The sequence below is a fragment of the Egretta garzetta genome, unplaced genomic scaffold, assembly GCF_000687185.1.
Source record: "Egretta garzetta isolate BGI_Z169 unplaced genomic scaffold, ASM68718v1 scaffold190, whole genome shotgun sequence".
In the NCBI taxonomy this organism is placed as follows: domain Eukaryota; kingdom Metazoa; phylum Chordata; class Aves; order Pelecaniformes; family Ardeidae; genus Egretta; species Egretta garzetta.
Window position 1 is genome coordinate 935,021 of NW_009258272.1, and position 23,416 is coordinate 958,436.

The 23,416-nt window shown below is 47.6% G+C and overlaps 1 protein-coding gene across 1 annotated transcript in view; it reads right to left on the minus strand.

The window, feature by feature from the left end:
- Window positions 1–2,452: 2,452 nt before the first annotated feature.
- COL27A1 (collagen type XXVII alpha 1 chain) overlaps window positions 2,453–23,416 on the minus strand; it is a 166,593-nt gene continuing 145,629 nt past the window's right edge. The window contains exons 41-61 of the mRNA XM_009634842.2: window positions 23,199–23,252; window positions 18,158–18,214; window positions 17,946–17,999; window positions 16,936–16,989; window positions 15,453–15,506; window positions 13,846–13,899; window positions 13,663–13,770; window positions 13,192–13,299; window positions 11,613–11,720; window positions 9,270–9,323; window positions 8,584–8,646; window positions 8,036–8,089; window positions 7,240–7,275; window positions 6,173–6,190; window positions 5,750–5,785; window positions 5,390–5,416; window positions 5,082–5,147; window positions 4,495–4,663; window positions 4,214–4,323; window positions 3,183–3,401; window positions 2,453–2,599 (exon numbers count right to left, since the gene is read on the minus strand). Of these exons, the coding sequence (XP_009633137.1) occupies window positions 2,453–2,599; window positions 3,183–3,401; window positions 4,214–4,323; window positions 4,495–4,663; window positions 5,082–5,147; window positions 5,390–5,416; window positions 5,750–5,785; window positions 6,173–6,190; window positions 7,240–7,275; window positions 8,036–8,089; window positions 8,584–8,646; window positions 9,270–9,323; window positions 11,613–11,720; window positions 13,192–13,299; window positions 13,663–13,770; window positions 13,846–13,899; window positions 15,453–15,506; window positions 16,936–16,989; window positions 17,946–17,999; window positions 18,158–18,214; window positions 23,199–23,252 (1,650 nt within the window). The remainder of the gene's footprint in view (window positions 2,600–3,182; window positions 3,402–4,213; window positions 4,324–4,494; window positions 4,664–5,081; window positions 5,148–5,389; window positions 5,417–5,749; window positions 5,786–6,172; window positions 6,191–7,239; window positions 7,276–8,035; window positions 8,090–8,583; window positions 8,647–9,269; window positions 9,324–11,612; window positions 11,721–13,191; window positions 13,300–13,662; window positions 13,771–13,845; window positions 13,900–15,452; window positions 15,507–16,935; window positions 16,990–17,945; window positions 18,000–18,157; window positions 18,215–23,198; window positions 23,253–23,416) is intronic.

The following is a 23,416-nucleotide window of genomic DNA, read 5'->3' on the forward strand; positions in this document are numbered from 1 at the left end:
TAGTCCATCAGCTGTCCATCAGGCGACCTCCTAAGCAAGGAGAGGTTGGGTTTCAATGTCAGCTTGGAGCGACTGAGATGTGATTTGGGCTTCAGCAATGAAATAGATCAGCTCAGCTTTTTTTTTTTTGCTTTTTTTTTTTTTTAAATTTTTTTTCTTCTTGCCCTCTGGCACTGTCTCAGGATGGGGATGTGGATGAGGAAGGGGCAGGGAGCCACTGGGACCCCAGCCGTGTCATGCGTTTAGCATCGCCGAGGGCTGGGCAGGTCACGCTGTGACCGGCACCAGAGGAAGGGTTTTGGAGCGTGGGTTGGGCTTCTCTGGGGGTTCTCTGGGCTCTTGTGCCAATGTTGGCACCCACGAGCTATTTCTGCACCTCTCACCCACTTAGTTTCCCATGAAGAAGCGAAAAAAACTATACGAGTCCCATTTCATTGCCTCAGTTTTAAATATTTATTTAAAGTCAAAAAAAAAAAAAAAAGGAAGAAGAAAAGGAAAAAAGCTTTAATGAGAACAAACGGTAACTTCAGCCTTGAGAAAACACACAAAACCGATGGTGAGCGAGGGAAAAACCCCGTGAGCGTGGGGGCGGTGTGTGTGCGGGAAGGCAGCAAGCGGGTGATAAGCGATGGGAAGTTTGGCCTGGGGGTGCCGGGGCGAGCCGGCCCCGCGCGGGGATGTGAGGTATTTCTGAGCAGAGGCAGGGCTGCACAGAGGGTGAGGTATTTGGGACAGAGCTTGTTAACCTTTTCTGATGGCTGTTGGAAACCAACCAGCAGGCAGTAGTTAAAATAAAAAAAAAAAAAAAAAAAAAAAAAAGAATACACAAAAAGAAACTCACATATAATTTTTTTTTTTCCTCAAAAAAATAAAATCCATAGTCCATATGAGACATGAAAACTCCAAACAGGCACTGAAGCGTTTCTGATACAGTACAGCTCCGATTACATCAATATTATTCCTTATATAGAATTAAAGATTACCATAATTATCCTCTTTTAAAAAAAAAAAATCCTCCAAATTTACATACAGAGACTAAATTTCTACAAAACTTAACAAAACAAAAACCCTCCAAGCCCAGCTGGGTTCTGAAACAAGGTACCATCATGTCAGCCTTGACAGAGGGGCCAGGCGGAAGGGTTGCAGAGCTGGGGTTTAAATACGAGCGTAGACCAAGGAATCACTGCACGCGTGAGCTGGCATGGACGTGTGGCCAACGCGACTACAGCAAAACTAGTTACATGACAACCGACTCGCAAATCGCTCTCTCTGAGGCTCGATGCTTCCAGAGGAGCGGTATTCCTCACTCCCCTCCCAAAGCAGTGAAGTGCTGATTAATTAAAAAAAAAACCAAAACCAAAACCAACAAACAAATAACAAATTTGCTTTTGAAATAGCCTGTAAGTTATTTCGGACACGCTTTGTTGTTGCACACGCTTGACATCCGCAGCAATGAAAGGATCCCTTTAAAGGTGACTGTTTCTCTGATTTAGCTGTGGGTCATAACAGCCTCTCTTCCTAGCGAGATGGTCCTGTGGGCTTTTGTTTGTTTGAGCCTGTGGCAAGACACTGTAGCACCTTCACAACCTTAAATAGTTTAAAGTCATATATATAAAATAACACACTTTTTTAAGAGCACCAGAGATTTCACAGTGAGAGGTAGAAACAAATCAGATGAGCCCATCCTCTCTCTCTACTTTAGCACCAATCTCTTCCCCTCTCCTCCTTCCATCCCCCCCTCTCGGCTTCGGGACTCTCCCCTACCCCACCACCACACATGAGAAGGGACGTTGATGAACCTCACCCATGGAAGGAGGAACTTAATTTTTTTTTTCTGTTTTTTTTCTTTTTCTTTTTGCTTTAAATAATATAATAATATATATTTTGTTTCTTCTAATATTGCACATCAAAATGCTTCCAGTACACAGAGCAGCCAGATTCAACTTGCAGCTCCGCCTTGGAGACCCGATGCAGCATGTGGCCATCCAGAAGGTGACCAGCTCTGAGGGGGAAGCTCTATCTTTTAATTACTTTTCAATGGAAAGAACATTTGGTAACTCAGGAACCAGGTAAGACAAAATGAGGGGGGGTGTGATGGGGCGGGGGAAACCACACGCTGCAAGTTGCTTGAGGTTTCTCTCAATGTTTTCTTTGGTCATGGAAAAAGCTTTGTGTATGGAACCGCTTGCAACATCTAGTCCCCTGATCCCTTTTAACTGTCCACGTCCCGACTGATACCCGCTTCCCCTACGTCCTTGTTATTCCTCCTTTCAACAATCTGCTGAGTTCAGTAGATCACGGCTTCTTTGAGACCTTGAGCCAAAGGCTAGAGCAAGAGTTGACCCAAAAGATACAGCCCAGCTGTCCTTGCTGCAGAGAGGTGGGAGAGCCTGTGTAAAGACATAGGCCAACATGGGGTCAAAGCCTTGGAGGCCGCTTTCGATGGCTTGGTTCAAAGGAAGCACACGGGGCCGACCTCGAGGTGATATTGCTTTCCTGGCTCGGATGGGGGAAGGTTGTAGATGTTGACAATTGGCAGCTGCTGAGGGTCCTGTGTCCGAAACGAAAAGAGAGTCCGATGCCAGCGTCCATCCTTGATCTGTGCAGGGAGGGGGGGCAGAGAAAAAACTGTTTTACTGGGGGGTGAACACTGCTGGAAAGGAATGCATTTCACTAAGCTAAAAGCTTGCAAAGCCCTATGTGAGACAAGGGGCTGCCCTTTGGGCTGAGCAGGTCTGGGGTGTGAGGCTTGGAAAGCATTTTGGGGAACCCTTTATGCAGGCTGAGCTGATGGAAACTGAGCTTGGAATGGCATCAGCAAACACAAACTCTTAATGCAGCGAATCCAAAATGCCGACACACGGCGAACGACTCGGCGTGGCATCAGGCAAGAGCCGAGACCACCACCTTTGGGTGGCAATTCCCCCTTCTTCCACTTTACTGCTGCTACATGTGATGCCTGACTTTGGAATTTAATTTTTTGCTTTCTGTTTGAAGGCCATCTACTTAACAGGAACCACTGTAGCACCCTGGATAGGAAAATTAAAGCAGTGAACAGGTAAACTAGACCCTTCCACCCCTTTTTTAGGGGGAGAATAAGCAGCACAGGTATAATGAGCCTTGGCGTGTGCCCTGAGTGGGTTCGGCCTGGCATTTCTCTCCCCTCTTTTGCAGCAAGGTACCTTGCAATCATCAGCTGCCACTTCTGGCCTGAGCTGCCCGTCTGCCTCAAACATCTGCCCGTTCCAGGCCCTGAAGCGCACAGCTTTTTCGGAAGGTTTCTCGGAGGAGCCTTCCCGCCAGATGGAGGTATTCAGGCAGTGGATGGTGATGTGCTGCACCACCTCTGAGCTCAGGAGGCGCAGGAAATTCATCTGGACTCTACCGATGTCAAAATCCAGCTGCAAAGGTGACAGAGACGTTAGGGCAAACGCCCTGCGGCAGGGCTGGAGGGAGCTAGCGGCAGGGTTAGTGCAAGACATGACGGCAAAGGTGGCCTCTGTACTCTGTGGAAGTCTGGAGGTGCCCACGCCTGGATGTCCAGAACTGGACCTGGTGTGAGTCTGGGCATAAGGGCCAGGTCCCAAGTCAACCTGGAAAGTTTTCAGGGGGACACAGAGCAGGTCCTTTATTTTTCAGAAAAAAATGGCAGGTCCTTAAGTAGGAGGAAAGTAATGTAAACTTTGAATTCAAGACACACTTCTGCAAAGAAGCAAGCAGCAAAGCAGCAGGTTCTAGTTCATCTTGCAGATGAACCCACATATTGTTACTGGTGGTTTTTGGTATAGGTACTGCCTCAAGAAAAAAAATCCTGTAGCATTAACTTCAGTGGAAGCTTGTATATTTAAGCTGACCTCACTTTCACAGGTAGCAGAAAACAAAACGCAAAAGTGACCCGAACATAAACTGACTCAACAAAGCATTTGGGAGTAGCGTGTTTGCAAAATTACTGGCCTCTGCTGAGGTTGTGGGTTAATCAAACATTGCTGGAAACGCACTGCTTTGTCTTGACAAGAGTCAACAACAGTCTCAGGTGGATTTTTTAACTGCATGAGAGCTGTCCTGCATGTTACAGCTACGCTAACTGCCTCAAGGAGAAACCAGCATGCTGTGTCAGTGGTCACCGTCCAGCGTCCCGGGACAATGCACCCCATGGTAAATATTTTGTAATAGTAGTATGGGAAATGCTGTGTTGGGGTCGATCTGTGTGTACCTTGGAGACAGTGATGGGACTGAGACATGTCTGCCCGCCATTGGTGAAGTTGCAGATGACCTGTATGGTATCTGAGGAACAGCCAAGGTTTGGGTCAATCCAGTAGGTACCTGAAGAAACGGAGGAGTCGGGGATTAACAAGGACACTTAAACTTTTCTGTGAATGAGAAAAGGGAAGTTTTGATTTCTGCATTACTGGTCCCAGGGAAGGAGACCTGGTTTGGGCCATGTGAAACAGCCCTATGGGAGGATGCAGCCTTTGCACACTCAGGGCTTCCTACCATCGTTCATCTTCTGTTCACAGTTCATGAGGTCTCGACAGATGCGGGCAGGGTTTTCCTTGGTTCCCAGGGGTCTTTTGATGCTCTGAATGAGGTTGCTGAGGTAGTGTAGAGTCTTAAAGATCTCCCCTCCATGGTCCAGCGTGAGAAGGTCTGGATGTTGGTAACCCTGGAGAGAAAAGGAGGCAAAGTCAGGTGTGCCTTGGGGGGGGACACACACATCAGGTGCTGTAAGCACAGGGGTTTCTGCTTGATCTGTGGGAGAACTCAGTGGGTCAAAGACAGGCCGTGCTGGCTGGGATCCAGCGAGCTCCAGCCCTTGCACGGTCCTGAATGGGACATCTCAGAAGTGCTGGCAAAGTCACGGTGGCCATGGCATGAGGTCTGAAGCTTCAAAAACAAGTAACACAACAGAACCGCATCCTTTAACTGGATCTTTGCGTGCGTAAACCCCAGTTGTTCCATGAGAACAGCAGACAAACCAGAGGTTTGTGTACTTCAGGCACACAGAAAGAACAAGCAACGCCGTGACCGTTCCCAGCCTACAGCTCCAGCAAAGACCAATGAGTTCAAAAGCACCCTCGTACCTCTGTCTTGAGCGCGGTGTTCGAGTCGATTAGTGTCCGGAATGCTGCCCCAAAGCTGTCTTGTTGCTAGTGTGGGGTGAAAAATACGGTACCTGAGATTGTTAGAAGCTGAACATGCCCTGATGCAAGCAAATGCTTCCCGGTCTAGGGCTGCGATTCAAGCATTGCTTTGCTAACACAGCAACTCTTGCTGGACCTGAGTGTGTGTCTCCAGGCTCCCAGCAGCTCTTTCTGGATGTCCCATCAGCACCTTGGCTCTGCATGACTTATTATCATCATTAACAAACGTACAGAGAACAGCAACTTACAAATGAGGCTGGAATTCCTGGCGGTCCCTAGAAATCAAAGCAAAAAAGGGGCATCAGCCAGCAAGATGGGCAATGGCTAGTGCAAAGTTATTCATTCATGTGCTTTTGAAATCCTCTTTCCCCTGGAGTCCCTCAATGCAGATGAGTGAGAGAGGCAACAATGCTGTCTCTATAAAATACTTGGAGATGGTTTGGATTAAAGCAGAAGAAACACTAGTCCATTCACACAGGCATTTTTGCATATGAGGACTGGGGCTAAGCTATAATTTCCAGTGAATGAACAGGCCCTCTGGAGAGTATCACGGCAATAATTTTAGCTTGTTTCAATAATGTCTTTGAACTCTTTCCACATATACGTACCGGAGGGCCAGGGTGTCCTCGTGGGCCTGGAGGACCCTAAAGACAGAGTGGCATTAGTTAGTGAAATGTCTCCAGTTTGCATTTCCATTTCCCATAGCTGTTGCCAGCATGAATCTGTTCCCTGCTGAAATGTCCCAGATATTTGATGTTTTACAGCATCTTCTCCCTCAAACCCTTCAGGAAACAGGAGGTGGCTCCATTTCCTCCATCTCCCAGCTCTGGGTGCATCTGTCTGTACCTGGTCCATTCCTACTGCACCCCTTGTTCCCAGCTCCTTAACTGTCATTAATGCCATATCCCCAGGTCCTTAGCACATTCCCCAGGTGCACAGTTACCCTTCCCTGCAGCTTTACATTTGCTAAAAGCAACTGTTTTACTTAAATATGAGGATATTAGTCAGAAAAAGTGATTTCAAATAATTACCCTTGGACCTTGCAGACCCTGCAGGGGAAAAAAAAAGAAAAAAAAAAAAAAGGAAGATGCTGTCAGAAAATGCTCATTAATAACCCCAAATTTCCCTGTACATCCATGTGCTGTTCTGCTGTTCCCAAGGTGCTTGCACAAGGACTGGGTGCTGCATTGGAAGGACAGTGAAAACGGGGGCCCAATGGTGTCAGGCAACGGCAGAGAGGTTATTGCAGCAAAGGATGCTGATGGCCGTGACCAGCAAATGCTTGCTCTGGGGCTCAGGTCCCCACCAGCTCACTGTCCTCTGCTGTGCCCATGGAGCTGGAAATGCTGAGCAAGAAGAAACAGAGGCAGCACCCTGGCTTGTGCACTGGGATTTTGGGTATCTGTGGGGCATTTGCTTATAAGAGGTCTCATCTGAAGAAGGCATGAAACAGCCTGCTGCACTAGCCCCACAGCCGTGTTTGCTGGGCTCCCATGCCTGGACCAAGCCCCCACATGCTGGAACAACCACTGGAAGCAACCTGGACAGCAGGGGGACCCATGTTATGGGTAACAAGGACGATGAACAAGACGTATCCAGTATACCCCACACGCGCCCTGTAGGGTGAGAACACCCAGGAGCTATGAGAAGGCGTAAAAGTCCATCAGAGCCTGCACAAGAAGGGGACCAGAGGAAGAGCAGGAGGTGAGAACGTGCCTTGGCATGGCTCCCCCCGCTGTGGGGGCTGCACCCCGGTAACACTGCTACTTAGAGAGGTCCCATGCCCCCGGCAGGGACAGCCAGTGGCTTTTTGAGCTGCCATTCACTGCGGTTTGTTCCCGGAGATAACCACGGTCATCTGTAAAGTGTTAGCTTTTGCTGTGTGACTGGGTTAAGTAAATGGGGATTTTAACAGCAGGGTGGGTGGATATGTGCCCACGTGGCGCTGTGTGTGTGCACGTGCACTTGCACACGTAGGTCTGGCCCTCGTGGGCGCCTGATGCCACCACACCCAAGTGGGTGCAGCAGAGCCCAGCGTGACTCTCGGTTGCTCAAAGAGAGGGACCCTCCTAACCCAGGGGTGTGGACCAGCACTTACCATTTCTCCACGGCTGCCTTTGTCTCCCTTGGGCCCCTGTTAAAGCACACGAGGTGGCTGTCAGTGACTGGTAGCAACCTGCACTGCCTGGATGTGTTGCCACCCAGAAGCTCCTTGAAAGGACCCGAGTGTATCTATCTCTAAACAAATCAGCTCAGCTTGTCGTATTGTGTCCCCCCCCCCCCCCCCCCCAGATCCCGAGGCAAAAAAATAGCCATTATGGGGTGTTTCAGCAGTGTCCGAGTTTGTCTTACTGGTTTTCATCTCTGCCAGTAGCAGCATCTGTACCGAACTCTGAGTAACTTCATGCTCATGGTTTTACGAAGCACTGACCTGAACTTTAGTCTGTGTTCAGCGCCTTTGGCGTTTTGGGGCAGGCAGGGATTTTCAACACTTCCCAGAATCAAGCTGTTCCCAGTTTACATTTATCAGGTTTTTTGGTTTTTTTTTCCTGTGTTTTTTTGCTCGCCCGCAGGCCAAGTTCTTCGGAAAATCTGGCAGCTTGCTTTTGCAAAACTGCAATAACATTCTTGTCTTCTAGTCTGAGCCAATCTATTGAAAAACTTGCACTTAGGTAGAGTTCCTCCTTGCTTTTAAGCTAATAATCTCCCTGAAACCATATATATGCAGCCAGAGACTGAACCTGCACTTCTCTCAAGCTGCTCATCTTAAAGGCCATTTTGTTTCCTCGTCCCTTGCAGGACTTGGGATTTACTTACGCTGGCCTCAAGCATCTCAGATCTCAAACGCTATGCTCTTCTAAAAAATACAGGCAGAAAAACCCCCAGATACTTACTGGGCTTCCTGTGGGACCCTGAATGCCAAGTGGACCAATAATTCCTTCTTTTCCCTAGAAAAGAAAAGATATGTGTGAACCATCACGTGGGAACTGATGGTCACCTTTGCCCTGCAGACTCTGTAAAGACACTGAATCTCTCTGCTGCTTTTCAGCAACGTGATTGTGGTATTTGCTGTCGCTGAAATTAAAATCTGATAAATAAATAAAAATGCAAGTCCAAGGACACAAGCCCTCATAGTATGGTTGTCAGGACCCATATAAAACCTCAGAAATTCCAGAAATAGAAAGATTTCAGTGTAGCTGGAGCAGTCTGTCAGTGGTCATAGCAGCACGGCTGTCTCCAGGGCAGAAGGGACCCGTGCAGACGTGGTTACCTACAGACGTGCGCGGGTGGCTCAGCGGGGGTACCACGGCTGTGGCTTGTCAGCCAGGCACGCGGTGAACGGCGCGCTGTGCTCCTTATAGCACCCTGCAGCCTCACAGAAATAGAGGATGGAGGAAGGAAGAAAATCCTGCCAAACCAAACAAACTGAAAAACCACTCACCATGAGACCAGGCGGCCCACGTGGTCCCTGGATGCCTTTGAAACCAAGGTCTCCTGGGGGGCCCTGCAGGCAAAAATTAGACACCAGGTCCCCTTAATAAACATGCTCCATGTTCATGCCTTTGCTTACAGTTCTGCTGCAAGGACAGAGGTGCTGCCTCTTGATTATGGGAATGGGAAGGTCCAATTTTAAAAAAATTCTTTTCCCACTCCTGTTTTGAAAGCCCTTTACTTTCTACAGAAAACAAACTGGTTCCCCCTCACCAGGAAAATTATATGCTGATAAAATGAGTCTAAATTTCAAATCAAGGCTCTCAACATTACAAGTGCATCTTGGCGTCTCAGGTACAGACTCATGACTGATGCTGGAAATACAAGTGTCTGAAAGATGTTCAGGTGGGGAAAATGGCTCCAGGGTCTATAGCACAGCCCTTTTCCCTTTGCTGTCTACTGATTTTGACAGGAATAAGCTCTAACAAAGCATATGTAAACACACAGTCTTCTACTAAATGAAAACACACAATCATTTAACAAACGGAGATGCATAAACTAAAGAAAGTTGCAATCACAATTCAATTTCAATAGTTCTTGCAGAGCTGCTAATAAAGTCTTTGCAAGAAGTGTTGCATTGACTGGCCCCAGTAAAGAGAGACTCGAAAGCCAACTGGTCACAAGACAGCCTCTTACCTTTGGCCCAAACATGCCCACGATCCCTGGAAATCCTGCCTCGCCAAAGTCTCCCTGCAAACAGCAGCCAAGACAAATACAAGAACAAAGAACACCAGTAAGTTCACACTGAACGGCTGGCCACTCGAGGACACGCCAAGAGTCCAGCAGCTTCAGAGAAAGAGAAATCCATTAGTGTTCTTCAGTCTAAGCAGGACTGAATGAGAAAGAAGCATGAAAGAAATCTGCAGGAGGCATTACACAAACATCAGGCTAGAAGCAATTCCAGAAGATCTCATAGATTACTTAGGATCTCACAGACCAAGCCTTTTTGCCCCCAAAATGGGAATCACACCTACTCTATTTCTAGCAGATGCTTATCTAGCTCGGACCACACTCAACAGCAGCAGGATGGAGAGCATCTACTCTGAGATTGCTCTTGGAAGTTCATGCTGCAAAAAAACCAGCCTCAAAGCCCTTTAAAACAAGCTCTTCTTTTATTTCTAACACCAACTGGACTGACCTACTAAAGGATAATTTCAAACTATGCTCATTCAAGCTGTCAGAAAAGTGCATGTTCCTACAACTTAACCTCCCACTCAAACCCAGGAAAATTGTGCATATCCCATAATTCTTTTCCTATGCAATCCTGCAGGGATTTTTGCTCAATTTCTTAAGAAAAATAATAATAAAATGTTTGGAAGGCCATCAAGCTTGGATTAGCACATAGCATGCACTCTGAGAGTAAAAAAACCACACTGGGTAGCGTGTCCTTATATAAACACCCTCATTTCACCACGTTTGAGATCTATGTCCTTTGATATTTCTGGGCTTCTCAGATGTCAAAATGTGAAATGATTCAACGTTTTAAAAAAAAAAAGGGTCAGAAACATACACCAGATGATTCATCATCTACAGTCTTAGGAACATCAGAGATGGAAAAGGCTTGTTTGGACTCTCGACAGGACTATGTGACCCATGCTGGATTGTACTTTATGGGATGTTTTACAATGTCGTGCTCAGCCCAGCTGTAAATGACTCAAGCGATGGGGTTTCCACCACCTCTATTACAAGGCTATTCCAGAGTCAGTCTAGAGACCTCACTGTCAGGAAGTTTTCCCTGCCACGACAGTGAGAAACCCCTTGGCAAGAAAGGGCTTCGTTGGACTTAGTGGAGCATAAGAAACTTTCCAAGGATACAAATGGATTTAACTGCCCAATTATGGATCCTGGAAAGGAAAGCTGCTACTAACGGAAGGCTAAGGTCTTTCCTGTGGTAGGAGAACCAACCAAGCCCTCTTTATAGAGGAATTTTGGGCAAATGGGAACTCAAAAGGGTTTAAATGCCACGGCGTCGTCTCATCAGAGGACCTGATGGCTAGTTATGCAGAAGGTAAGCAATGAGAATACTGGGCAAATGAACCTGACGTTTGTGGACAGAAGAGGCAAAACGATGATGTTGTTATGTTGTTGGCTGCTACCTTTCAGTTTGAATGCTGCCATCACAAGGTTCTATACAAAACATACAAACAAGTATATTTTACTTGAGGTAGTTGGGGTTCATCTCGTCCCTTGTTTTGTATTAGTCCTAACCTCTCTTTTCCTCACATTAGTTTTACATCTGTGGCCTAACTAGAACCTCTGATGGTGGTCCCAATCTAAATAGCTTAAGTATTCTCAGTATAGTCTCAGGCTGATAAAGCATGACACATCAGTGCTAAACTGGGCAATCCCACCAGCACAATAAATAAAAGCAGGAAGGATCAGGACCCTGCTTTGGAGACAGGTGTGGGAATTTAACTTCTGTTTTGACTGGAGCTCTTGGTGTTTCTCCCACAGTGTCCTCTGAACTTGCAGCTCCACCGCCCTCCAAACTGCACCGATGATGCCTGCTCTTGCACCTCCTGCATGTCCCAGCAGAGCTGCAGACCTTTTGGGTGGCTTGGAGTGCATAGTTCACCTCCTACACTCAACACCTCCCACAGGCTCCATGCTCCGCTCTCCTAACGGCTCTCGTTGAAGACACTGCTGAGGGGCGTTTGAGGTGGCTCTGCAGCCTGGCTGCCAGTACACATCACAGCCTTGTAACAACAGGCACGAGGATGACGTGAACAGTCACGCTGTCCTGGGGAACGCAGGCGTGGATTAGACATCCCTGTGCACAAGCGAGCAGGGAAGAGCAGGGAAGTGTGCGTGCCGGAGAGAGCTGGGCCAACGCTCCTGCTCTCAGGTGCAAGTTGGCTATGGGTTCCCCTGTAAAAGGCCCTCCCGGGGTCCACACAGCTATCCCAGCCTGCGGATCTGCATCCTCTCCTGCAGGAGACAGCTTGAAGTCAGGTCTGACCAGCTCCGTTCATCACTAACCGGCTGTCCTTTGGGTCCTGGATCGCCGGGGCTCCCTGGAAGACCCGTTCCTCCTGATGATCCTCGCTTTCCTGTTTGGCCAGTCTGTCCAGGCAATCCTCTTTCACCCTAAAAATAACAGAATTCAAGTAATTCCAAAGGACAGGAGCTAAATATAACAACACTCAGCTGAAATAGCCATAGATGGAAAGCTGGAAAAGACTGGCTCATCGGGATAAGGAATGCGGTTTCATCAGGAGATGCCTCAGGTCTGCTAAGGCGGATTGTTGCAGGATGCACAGTGTGAGCCCAGAGATGGGCATGGCTGTGTCCCCTCCGGAGCTTCCGCAGAGCGGGAGCTTCAGCAGAGCTGTACTAAGGGCTAAGGACAGCAAGGGGATGAAATGTTTTCTGTTTGCACTTCTGTATGTTGTCTGTCCTTGTTCTGCAGTTTCTCATAATCTCTTCCCCCCAGCAGGCCTAGTAATTGATGATTAATCCATCTAAAACGTTGCAGACATGCCAAGACTTCAGTTGGAGGACTTCAATCCAGATGCTGCAAAGCCAACATTTTCCCCAGCACCAACTCTGCAACTTAAGGACAAGAGAGGGGCTTCTGAGACCCAGCACCACACTTTGCTCCCCACCTCTTCCCCTTGCTAAGTGCCAGGAGCAGCACAAGCCCCAGCTACTCGGTCTGGGGAAAACTGGGAGAGAGGAGCAAAGGTATCGGGGGCCTAGGACGGTTGAGCAGCTGGAAAAGGGGCAACAAATTTCCCTGGAGCCAGGGTGTAAATGTGTCATAACGACACAAGGGTCTTCCAGTCATTTCTGGTAGCAGCCTGTTATTCTACCCAAGGCAGCTGGAGGGCAGCAAGTGACAGTTTAAGAGTGATGTGTTATGGGAGGCACAATTTAAATCAGACCTGACACCCTCCCCAAACCCAGCTGGAGTCTTCCCATTTTCAGAGCCTTTCTACAAACAGCTGAATTGCTCTTGGTCCAGTTTAGATCCTGTGGCCAACCTGGACCAGGGCAAGGACCAGGAAGAAACCTCAAGGGCATTAAAGCAGCTTGTCCCTGCTTCCACCCAGAGCGATGTCCAAGCCCATACATGGTTCCAGCCATAGCAATCCAGTAAATATATGCTAAAAACCAAGTGGCACAAATTTCTCTTCCGCAGTTCAGGGTAGCAGCTAGAGGACACCTGAATTTCCCATGCAGTTGTCCCTCCTGGACATCCTACAGACAGGCTGTAGCAGTTCCTTTGCAACTTCTCCAAGGCCATGTTTTTTTTTAGCCAGGTTCTAATGAAAGAGAGCTGAAGTGTTTGTAGCGTGGGTATGTGTATCTGCAGGTTCCTGAGCTCAGTGAACTTTGACAAAGGAGGAAGGGTCTCTGGGACATTCAGCTGCTGTGAACGTCATGAAAATGGATGGATGGATGGATGGATGAGGATGATCTACTGAGCCTCTAGCTAAGTGGAAGATGGCAGCAGGAGTTGAAACTTTATTAGACCCTGGAGAATCCAAGCTCTAGAGGCGACAGGGTCACAGGCTGGATTGCTCATAGCAGTAATTTTAGGGAGTTAGAAACTCACCTTGAATCCTGGTGGTCCCTGTGCCCCAGGGAGTCCTGGTATGCCAGGGTTCCCTCGTTTGCCTGACATCCCTGTCACACCTTCTTCCCCGTCATCACCCTGCTCTCCCTAGAAAAGAAACCCGGAAAAGGTTATGAAACAAGATGCTCTTTCCATCTCTGCACAGCTTCTGGGAGGACAGGGGAGTTCTGCAATTCTGCCCTGAGCAAGCATCTGAGCATGGGTGGATTTGCAGAGATGTCTATAGAAGTCTGTGCATGCAAGTATCTGTCAGCCTGGAAACAGCAGTTTATTTACAGACTTGGTCAGGCGAAGGCAGCTGCTGCCTCTATGTGTGCGTGAGATATGAAGAGGAGTGCATAATCCACTCTGGGTGCATGTAAACTGGAATATCTATAGCTGGACTACATCCATTTCTCCTGTGCTACTGCAGTTGTTACTGACGCCATAAGGTTACAATTGCAAACTCACCAGCATCCCAGGCACGCCATCCTTCCCAGGCACTCCGTCCACTCCAGGGGCACCCTCTTGACCCTGCCTTCCCACCACTCCTCGAGGACCTGGTAGGCCAAGGATGCCCTGAAATCACAACGGCGTTAGTAATGGAGCTCTCAGACAGGCTTTGCTGGGGCAGAAAATTGAACTTGTACCTACCGGTGAGCCTCTGCTCCCTGCATTGCCCCGTGTTCCTTGCTTTCCTTTTTGACCCTGCAAGTAAAAACCAGACAGGCATCTAAAATTGCAGCAGCTCTAGCACAACTCCACTTGGGAGCCTGACTTCAGGGTGAGCTTTTGAGTAATGGCTGGAAAGAGTTTTATAAAATGGTGATTTATAAAGTCAGTTGCTCCAATGCTGGGGAATGAACAGCTATTTGGTTTTATTACAAGTGATTCTTCGTACGTCTTGAGAGTTCTAGGGCAGGAATGAATAGCTAGAAGGCAAGGACCTACATTTTTCCTAATACAGAGCAGATGAGGACAAATAAAGCAGGATGAACTCGAGGGAGGACTCAGTGCACTGGCAAACATTAGAACAAGATGCTTAAAACCTGTGTCCTCTGTCAGTTCATTGACAGCACGGTGCCGAACCAAGGACCCAGCAAGTCTTCTGCCGGGCGTTCAGTAAGAGCTTTTCTCTGCAAGGTAGCTACCTCTATTTTGGAAAGTGAATGGAAATGAAAAGGGTATCTTGTGTCTAAAATTTGCAATGCTGCTTTGTGAATAAAGACATAAAAGCAATACTCCTGAGGTTTATTAGCTGTAAAAAGGATTAATTTCCCCAGAATGAATGGAAAACTCAGCCTCATCACCTTCACTAGGGCTCTCTTAGTGAGGTCATGTACTAAAGCACTTTTAAATTGAAGCACTGCATTTTCTGTGCATTGTTTCTCCATCTGCAGAGGACCAGGCAGGCCAGCTACATGAAAGAAATACTCCTGGGGGTGCTTTCTCTGTAATTCATTAGACCCGAAGGCAGTTCCAGATTGTCCATCGATGGGCAGAGTTTATTTGCCTTATCGCCTGGTACGTTTTTTGCCAAGAACACCTACTGTAGGTTAAACTATCTTCTGGCACTACCCCATCAGGGTCAGATTAAAAATCCTGACATCTGCCAAAAGGGAGCAGGAATTTGCTGAGTATTGAGGTCACATACTTATGTTTTAGCAAATAAAGTCCCTGATCTGTGAGAATAATTAGCAAGCTGTCATTATAGCCAGATGTGGAGGTAGGAGTAGGTATGAGGTACCCCAATGAACCTTGAAGGACTCATGTGTGCTGTATTTTCTTGCTCAATAAGGGCAAGAAGTTAGAAGGACTCTTCCAAGAAACATAACTGCATGGATAAATGGACTCCAAATCTGGAAGGTTTCAAGCCAGAAAAGTTTACAAGTTCAAATGAAAGAGAGACACACTTGCCTGGCTCAGACCTCCTGAGGGACAGACGAGCCAGCTGTGGCCAGAGGCACCACAAACAGGGATATGGGAAAGAGACACAACCCACGACAATGACTAAAGACCTGCCCAAGATTCACCCATCCTGCTGGAGCTGTAATTGTCTTGATCTTCTCCAGCTCCACAAAGCCAACAAACTATTGGACACTCAAACACATGTTTACAGCCCTCCCACTAGGTTCTCCACAGTCTTTCAAGGCGTAGACCATAGGCCGAATCACACACGCTAGTGAAAAACATGAGAGTCCTCTTAGTTAGACATTTTCTTTCAACTTGGGGCACTATAAATCCACCCTGCTGAAACCTACCACATCACCTTTGGATCCCTTTGCTCCTGGCTGGCCTGGTGGTCCAGGATCCCCCTACAAAACATAAGCAAGAAAAATCTGCTTGAAATTCTCTTCTGGCAGTATCTTGCACAAAGTACAAAGAACAGCATATTTTGTGCCCTAACAATGCTGACCGTATGGAAACAATTCAGGGGAACAGCCTGTGTTCAGACAGGCCTCCTGGGGAAAAAGGAGCAAGGAACTGTCTCCAGAGAGCATTTAACAGGGCGTCAATTGGAGAAGAAGCAATGCTACCCTCTCACTGGGGTGGTGGTTGTATTTGTGGAAATCATTTGCTAAATTCCAGATGGTGCCTGGAAAACTGTGCTGCGAAGTGGGCAGGAAGAACCCTGTTTTGAGAAAGGTGCTGCAGGAGCTACGTGCAGAATGAGCAGTTTATGCGGTGAATACACCTTTAGTGCTGGTACTACCTCCCTTTTGCACTCTACAGTCCTTCCCTTGGTTTTGCCTGGATGCCAGATACTAGAGAGCTACCTATGGAGGAGTAAAGCAGAGAGGATATTTCACTACTCTCTTACTGGTCTCTTCTCCATCAAACACGTCTCCATCTTTTCTTCTAGCCATCCAGGTTTTTTTTGTGTGTGTTTGTGTCAGGGGCGATTTCTTGATTAATATCAAAGAAATGGCAAGTCAAGACACACCTGAAGAGCTCTCCTTCTTCAGTTTCTTTCTCAGCCACGTGTTTCTAATGGCTCTTTACCAAAGACAATCCAAAGCTTCCGTCTGAAACACTGACATCTGAGGGGCTACTACTCCTCAGAATAAACTACATCCACTGGAGAATGCAGCAGCTCTACCCATTTCTAGGCCATATGACAGAGCACTACGATTTTACCCCAAAATAAAATCTGTTGTTCTTCCCAGCAGCTGTGCAAAGAATGGGAATTGATTCAGCTTGATTTCCCAATACAAAATGCATTTAATGTGCTGCTGCACTCACCTTTGCAATAGTCACATATACGAATTAGACAAGAGAATAAAAAGTCCTTCCCTTAAATTTGGATTTCATTTCATCTTTCGTAAATGCACTGGTTTGAGAGGAAACACCATGCAGGCAGAATAATGTGGTCCTACCTCACACTCGGCCAGCTCTCACCAGCAGCACGCCAAACATGTCATTTCCAAGGGGACGCTTCCACTGTCAGTGTCATCTCCCACTGCCCATCTCCTAAAATTTCTAGTCCCACTTGGATCGTTCAAGAAAAGACAGTTTTGGAGACAGGCTTCTGGGAGTGCCCCCCATTCTGTCACCCATTTATTAGTCTCCACACGTGACTAAAAATGCCCATTCTGTAGGCCTGGCTTATGGAAATGCACACGTTGCATTTCACAGCTCTCCACACATTCCTTGCTGCAGCCCTTCCTCCCTTCCTTCCTTTTTGCATCTGTTTTTCACACGCATGTGACATTGGGCAGCTTACAATAAAGCAGAATCTCTTACAGGCAAGCCTTGCTGTCCAGGTTTTCCTCTTTCTCCATCAAGTCCTTCTTGACCCTTAAATAAAAAAAAACAGAGAGGGAACAAGTGTTTGTTCTTGGGTACTTTTGTGGTGATAGGAAACAAAAATGGATGCAAGATGCTGTATGGGGCAGGAGAAGATACACATGTCTGCATTCTGCTAATACAGAAACGTTGAAGCTTCTGGGTGATGTACATGCTCCCATGGATATGCATTGGAAAGAAATAGCTATGAGGAACTGCTAATCGCCATCTAAGCAGTAATAAATACACACAGCACTAAGGTAAGTGAACAGTTGGAGACTGCTGTCCTACAAAATAAGGCAGCAGCACTGCTACCCTGGTGAACTGAAACTCTTGTGTACATTACTGTAATGGGTTGCTCTGACCAGCTGCTTTTGGATGGAGGTAAGACTTAGTCCATAGAGCCTTAGCAGATCAACATCAATCAGCTGGAGATGTCCCGCAAAGCGGGTATCAGGAGCACAGGGGAAGGATTCATAACCCTGGTCTTGCTTTTGAGAGAAATCCCAGTAAGATTTTGGAAGCTTCCAAACCTTCAAGTTAACAGAGATCTTCCCATGAAAGAGTCTACAGCCATGGGCACGGCAGTCTTGAATTTTGTTCATCATTGACATGACCTCTCTTGTACTCATCACCCCCAGGGTATTTCTTTGATAATCACAAATACCTCTGATGAGATAGTTCTGCTCGTTCTTTCAGTCTAGTGTGCTCAGGCAGGCGCACGGCACTGTGAGATGCTGACTGCAGGACCTACATTTGCCTTTAGCAAAATTTTGAGCTATTTAGGTAAAGACATCTGAATTACTCCTTGTTTGAAACACAGCCATGTGCAGCGGTTGGCAAGGGACAACAGCGGATTATGAATCGTGACTACTGGGGAAAGGGTAGACCTTCTGTGGGCTGATGCAGATTGGAAGCAATTCCCTAAGACAAACATTTCTGAATCATGTATTTGCAATAAGACTCACGGGATAACCAGGGTCTCCAGGCTCCCCTCGATCACCTCGATCGCCAACGGGGCCCTACAACAACACAACAAAGACTTAAGGTGGACATAAACAATCTGTCATCTGCAATACCTCAAGGGCTTGTCCATGCTCTACAAGTAAGGAAGCAACCCAACTAATCCACCTGCAAAAATTAGGCCAGGATTGATTAGAGAAGGGATTTAACATCTTACTCTGTCTCCAGGTGGTCCCTGTGGGCCTTCTACCTTCCCATCATCACCTTGTTCTCCCTGTGAATAAAAATGCTAGTATTAAGATAGACAGCAGATTATATGGCAGATGCTTCTGTACAGACCTGATCCAGTCCTTCCGTATCATGGGCTCCTAAGTCAAAGCCTCTGTTGAATTTACTAACTTTTCATCCAAAGAAAGTCTAAACTTTTTTTTTTTTTTTTTTTTTTTTTGGTTTCCCAACCTGGGTACCCTGACTCTTCACATTGCTTTCCTGGTTTCTTTGGTCATTGTTTCTGCCTGGTCTAACCATCCTCCCTAAGGAACCAGGTGCAAAGGGTTATTTTCAACAGTTCCTAAAACTAAGCAAGAAGCATGTAATAATATGGGAAATAGCGCTCTGCCTCTGAATTTTATTGCTGACCATCAAACCAAACTCTTTAATCAAGGATTTTGCCACCCTTACTGAGTGCTGCCAGGGCTGTCATGGGCACAAGGGTGGTCTGGATGGGCTCCCTGGTTGTATGCCACCATCGTAGGCTTGTCTTACAGTTGATCAGGTGAGGTGGTCAGCCCCTCACACACTCACTGCATGAGCAGCTCCACTCGTTGATGGGATGCTCCACAGCAAGAGTTCAGAACTCATGGTTTGGATGGTAGATAACATCACTTGGATTATTTATAACTGAGGTCTCTCTAAAACAACCCCAGAGAGATCCCTCAAGCCTTAACACAGACACTATCTTTTTAAATTCTGTTGTGTAAGTTACTCAGGGTCATGGTGTCCTATTTTCTCTGGAGTCTAGCACAGAGACAGCCGTGAAGATAGCGACATTCCAGCTCCTCCAGTTTTTGGCTGTTCCCATCTTCTCCACTGAAGATAGCGACATTCCAGCTCCTCCAGTTTTTTGGCTACTTCATATCACTGAGTCTCTGGCACTCTGGCTTCTTAGGATGAACATGTCTCAGAGCTCCTTTGATGTTGCAGCTACTGGAGAGAGGATTTTTGGGGGGTTCTGGCGCAGTGGAGCTGCTGTGTTTGGAGTACTTGGGACACTCCTAGAGCCTTGAACACCCAAATCTCCATAGCTATGCAAAGCCAAGTTTTCCACAGACTTCAGTAATTCTCAGTGGTTGCATCAGCCCTTTCTCGTGTATTTATGACTGTGACTGGGCTACTCTCATTTTCTGTTTGAGTTGCAGCTGCTGTTAGTAAGGGTTCTTGGGCAACTTCTCAGCAATCCTGCCTCTGGGAGAAGGCATTTGGGGTGCTTTGCTTGTATGTGAAGCTTGGCAGTGACACACCTGGAGCAGTGAATAACCCTCAACAAAAAAACTCAGACAGTGGAGCCAATAGCTTCTTTTCTGTAGGAACTGGGTCGTGGCTTGGAATCAGGGCTGTGCCACTGCTGCGAGGGACACGCTGACCCACACTGACTTCTCACGGGCTGAGCACCAGCACTGACATTTACAGCGTGGTACAATGAGGCTCAAGATTTGGCAAAATCTCTTGCAGTTAACCTCAACAGGTAGCAAATTGCTCAGTGCATCTCTCTCCATTGCATGCTTGATGACAGTGGCGCTTTCCTTCTCTGCTGCCGCAATGTGTGTTGGATGAATGTTGCCAGGATTTTATATATACCCACAGGTTATGGTTACACCGCCCTTAAGACATCGTGTGCTGGGTGGGGAACTCCAGCATACTTGTCTGGGGTTTTGGGGAGGTATCATGGTAGAAGAACTATATAGGGAGAAACTGTGCCAGGATGGCTTGAGAATATAGTACTGAGCAATATGGATGGAGAAATTTGGGTGGCAGAGTACAGAGAAAGGGAAGTAACGCCTAACAGGCTCTGCCAACACTTTCCAGAGCTACTGAACTTGATGGTTGAATTCAGTAGCAGAATACCTGGCAACTGGTTTGCTTTCTAGCCACTATCAAAGGAACATAGGCTGGAAGGGAAACAAAGCCACCATTTCTCAAGTCTCAGGAAAAAAAAAAATCCTAGTGTACATGTTACTATGCAGAAGCCTTGGCACCAATTTCTTCTTCCCAATCTGGATGTGAACACCTTGCCATTTGGGAGCTGAGACGAGCGTGATGAACTCAAAGCAAGCTCATAATTCTGGGGACCCTTGAAGAGCATCAAGAGTCACAGACTTTCTCCCCAAAGCTGAGTAGTGGCTTTGTGTCCTCTTGAGGCTAATTCCCACCTTGTCCTTCGTCTTCCGACTGAGAAAATCCTGCAGCCTGGTCAGCTCTAGGACTGCGAGACTGAGCTCCTCCAGGACTTCCTGATGCCTCAGCTGCTCAAGAGGGAGATGAAAGGTCTGTGCTAATTCTTTGGAAAGTTGCAGTGAAAAAAAGTTAGAGTAAAGGGCAGAAAAGTAAACATGTTCGGATACAAATGGAAAATGCATGGAGAAGGAGGGAAGGCTTGTTGTTGTTGGCTCCTGTCCCAAAGTGAGATACACCAGTTTGTAATTTTTAAAAGGATCCCATCTGGACTGCTTTAAGCAGCTGCCAAGTGCAGGCGTCTGCTCTGAGCAAGGCCTCTTTGAGGAGCTGTAAACGTATTAAATGTGGTGGAGTAGCTGGCTGGTATGGCACAAGGGAGCTGGATTCCACAATAAAGCCTCTCACCAAGCCCCTTTCTTCTCTGGAAAAGGGAAGACCTTCCCCACCATTATATATCCTCCTTCTTCAGCACAGCTACATTTACCACGTTGTTTAAAGCTCACGGAGCAGTCCCAGTCCCATTTTCATTTCCTCTTCATTTCTCAGATTCAGGTTTCCACTTCCACATTCTTATGTGTGTGTGAGGTTACAGATGTCCAGAGGGAGGGAATCTGTCTATCCTTAGGCTGGGATCCAGGCAACTCTTAGGAGATAAGAATGAAGGCTGGATGAGAAAACTTAGATGCAAGACTTTTGTGGAGCATCTGGATGCTGCAGGAAACGGTGCTGGAGGCTCAAGACATGATGCTCTGCTCTCCTTGTTCATCTGGAGCTGCTCCCCAGCAAGGGACCAGCAGACCCGCTGACCTTCCAGGAAGACTCCAGGAGTGAGATCCAACTGTCAACGGTCACTAACAGATCCGACTGTTCCCAGCAGAATCCATTAGATGTTATGGTGTCTTTGGCAGGCTTCAGCCTGGATACTTGCATGTAGAATTCATTTTATCATTGGCGTTGCTGTGCTATGATGACACCAGATCCACGTTATCTCTGAGGGACTGCTCTTCTAGTGTCCATTTGCAGAAGAATAGTTTATTGGTGAAGGGGAGAGTGCTTCATATTAATAATTTGGGGACCATTTACTACTGAAACGATGGGCGCTTTCAAGATGGCAACTTTCAATGTTTTAAAATAAACCAGATGCCATTTAAACAACAGAGATACGTATCTGCACATCTCTTACTCCTTCTGCTGTAAGGCCAATGGCTCATCTTGCTTTTGGTAGTCACGACTCACAACTTTTTCCCAGGATGCTCAAGTTTCAACAGTGGGACTGTAAGAAACCTCTGGCCAGGTTCTCAACTGACAACGTGCTTGGTCGTGAGCATTATTATCATCATCATCAATTACCACATTATTATCCTGGGCTGGTTGTGCTTGGTTAACACTTGCCACTTCCCACATGGCTGCTCAGTGGAATACACCTGAGGAGGAATGCTGCTGAAGCCTGGAAGAGCAAGAGCTTGGGAAGTGGATGGGGCAGCATTAGAAAGGCTGGGGGTGGAGAGGAAATTCAGCAAGGCAGCAATAGAGATGCGGAGCAGCAGAAACATCACCCGTTGTTCCTCCACGGATGTGTTTCAGCATCAGCAAATGAAAGAAAAAGCAGCATGACCATTGTTCATTCCCAAAGCAAAATTTCTCGAGGTGTGCGAATGTCTTAGTGGAACACAATGGTTCACCCTGCCCCACTGACACCAGTGCTGAGGCTCACTGCTGCACAAGGAGTCTCCACGCACAGAGAGCAGCGTGAACAGGGTGTCCTGACACCCAGGAGCGTGAGCTGAAAGGACACAGCCAAAGCCCCAGCAAAGACAAGCCTTTGGGATCTCCGTCCCACAAACTCCTTTTATGAGCAATGAAGCTCCTGCTTGCACGCGTACAGCTGCAATCCCACCTGTGTGCAGAGGGAAAGCCGAAAGCTCTGTCATGGGGAGTGGAAAGTGAGCGAAAAGAGCTCATGCCTCTTCCCTCTTCATGGGGACCCCACGACTGACCAGTCCCAATTCCCATCACTTCCCTTCCCGCACCGAGGGAGGGAGCATCCCTGCCGCTACTGGAGGCACGTGAGGGGCGAGCACAGCCAACGCCAGCTGGGCCGTCCTTGGAGCGTGGAGCCGCCAGCTCTGCCGACAGGAAACCATTAAAGCGTGAGTCACTTCTCCAGCCTGAACTGGTTACGGCTGGGCTGACTCAGCAAAAGGGGAAAAATACAAGGGGAAAACCGCCGCGGAAAGAGGGCTCTGACTCAGGCCAGCTGTGGCAAGGGGGCTCGTCAAGGGGTGGAGAGGGATGAGCAAGGTAAGGGGGTGGCAGGCAATGAGGAAAATGGAGCAAGGGCAATGGAAAGGAGACCAGCTCTGCCTCGCAACACACTATCGGCTGATTTAAGGAGGGATGGGCAGCTTGCTGAAGATCAGCTAGTTTGTGCAGGGTGTTATCCTGACTCGATCATAGAAAGCTACTGGTCTGATTTCTTTTGGCTTGGGGATTGAGCAGAACTTCTGCAGATGCAAGAAAAAACGTGTCCCCAGAATGCCCCTGGCTCAGCCACCGGCTCAGGGGCACGTGGTGTCTGGAAAACGTGTCCTAGTGGCATGGGTGTCCCGGCACTGATTTGCAGAAGTAGAGCTGCAGCAGGAGATGTGTACGTGGCCATGCTGTAGAGGAGGCACCTCTGCCTCTGCCACAGGTAGAGGAGGAGAGCGCAGATGCATGGGTGTTATGGTAGAGGGCAACCGTTTCTACGTCAGCTCAGCTTCCATGCCAATGAGCGACAAGATGGATAAACTCTGCGAACTTACCTTTTCCCCCTTTGGCCCTGGTGGTCCAATTGGCCCTGGTGGTCCTGCATGTCCCTGTGGAGAGGAGATGGCGTGTGAGGAGACAGGAAAGAGCTGTTTGACTGAAGGTCCTCCTTGGTTTCCTGCTAGATCTCCCAAGCCCTGTGTTGTGCATCCCAGCTTCAGAGGGACACACGGGTCATGGCAGAAATGAAACAAATGCATCCAGAGAAGTCACG